This window comes from Mesitornis unicolor, unplaced genomic scaffold (genome assembly GCF_000695765.1).
Source record: "Mesitornis unicolor isolate BGI_N332 unplaced genomic scaffold, ASM69576v1 scaffold4231, whole genome shotgun sequence".
NCBI classification, from domain to species: Eukaryota; Metazoa; Chordata; class Aves; order Mesitornithiformes; family Mesitornithidae; genus Mesitornis; species Mesitornis unicolor.
In genome coordinates, this window is record NW_010162987.1 from 11819 (window position 1) to 13242 (window position 1424).

The 1424-nt window shown below is 46.0% G+C and overlaps 1 protein-coding gene across 1 annotated transcript in view; it reads right to left on the reverse strand.

Moving 5' to 3' along the window:
• The window catches only part of CCT6A (chaperonin containing TCP1, subunit 6A (zeta 1)), a 6882-nt gene extending 5758 nt beyond the window's left edge, over positions 1–1124 (reverse strand). The window contains exon 1 of the mRNA XM_010193785.1: positions 1107–1124. Within this exon, the coding sequence (XP_010192087.1) occupies positions 1107–1124 (18 nt within the window). The remainder of the gene's footprint in view (positions 1–1106) is intronic.
• Between the last annotated feature and the right edge of the window lie 300 nt (positions 1125–1424).

A 1424-nucleotide genomic window follows, 5' to 3' on the forward strand; every position in this document is an offset into this window, starting at 1 on the left:
CCAGTTAACAACAACTACTTTAACAGTAAGTCGGCTGAATTAATTAATGTAACACTATTTCTCTCCTCAGATTATGCATCTGTACATAGAAATGTTGAATGACAAGAGTCAAACTAGTTCTCAACTCTTCATGAGCTTGACAGAGCCCTTTTCTCCTTCAGGCAATGGATACACCATCACAACTTGACTGCTGCTGGCACTAAAATCAGCATGTGTGGAGTTAATTTGGGAATCTCTGCATGATCAGTGCTGCACATACACTAACTGGTTTGCTACTCCTTTGGCAGTTTATTGTACTCATGAAACTAAAGAACATTCAATTAGTTTATTACCAACTCCTCTGCAAAGCAGGACATTTGGTCAGCCTTAAGCATCATGCCTGGCTGGCCAAACTTCACCCCACCACACATGACCCGAGGTTACTCACAGAAGTCAAGCCTTTTAATGCAAGAAGGAACACACACACCCCTTAGCATCTCCAGTAGCTGACTGAAAAGTATCTTAACACAGGTACAAGCCTGTGAACCTACAGAACACTATCCACATCTGAAGGGGCTGCTTCTCAGTAAGCATGCTAGAGCGAGATAAAATCCAACAGGACAGGATTTATATTTATAAATATACTTATACTTGGCTTTTTATCATTATTTTCTTTCAAACACTATCACTAGTGTGAAAGGGCCGATGTAATTAGTTTTTTCTGTCTGCCATATCATAGTGTATTTATATATAGATATATCTACACGTATATATACATCTTTAATACTTTATTGTGAGAGCTAGTGCAGTGTAATCCACACACACAGTGACAGGCCATGTTCTCTGAGGGGGATGGAGGCACACTGCAACCTTCACCCATACAGGGAGGAAACTGCAGTACAACCCCAGAAAAGCAGTGTGAGCTGCAGCCATCACCCAGATTCAAATACTTTCCAGGCCACACACCCATGGTGAATTCTGCTATTTTAGGCCTGCTAAAGCACATTAGTATGCTTTCTGTAAGCAAAACAGAAGGCAACAAAAAATGCCCATGTAATTATTTAAGCAGTTCATATCAAATTAATACACAAACTTTAAGCAGTATCTACAAACCTGCCCTTATTTACCCTCCTTCCCAGGGACATCTGCCCCTCAGACCCCAGAAGCGCAGGCTGTGGCTGTAGGGGACGAGTCTCCTCCTCAGCCACAGACACCCAAAGGTGTAGGCTCCTGTCCTCCGCCCCGGCTCCCCATGGTCCCCACCCCCAGGAAAGCAAGGACTGGCTCACCATTTCCTGCAGCAGCACGTTGCCATCTTTGGTCAGCTTGATGTCGCCAGCCCCCGACACCAGCCTGCAGGGACACAGGGCGGATGAGCAGCCCGCCCGGCCCCTCCACACGTGCGCGGCCGCAGGCCCACACCGCTCCCCCTCCATTCATTCCGC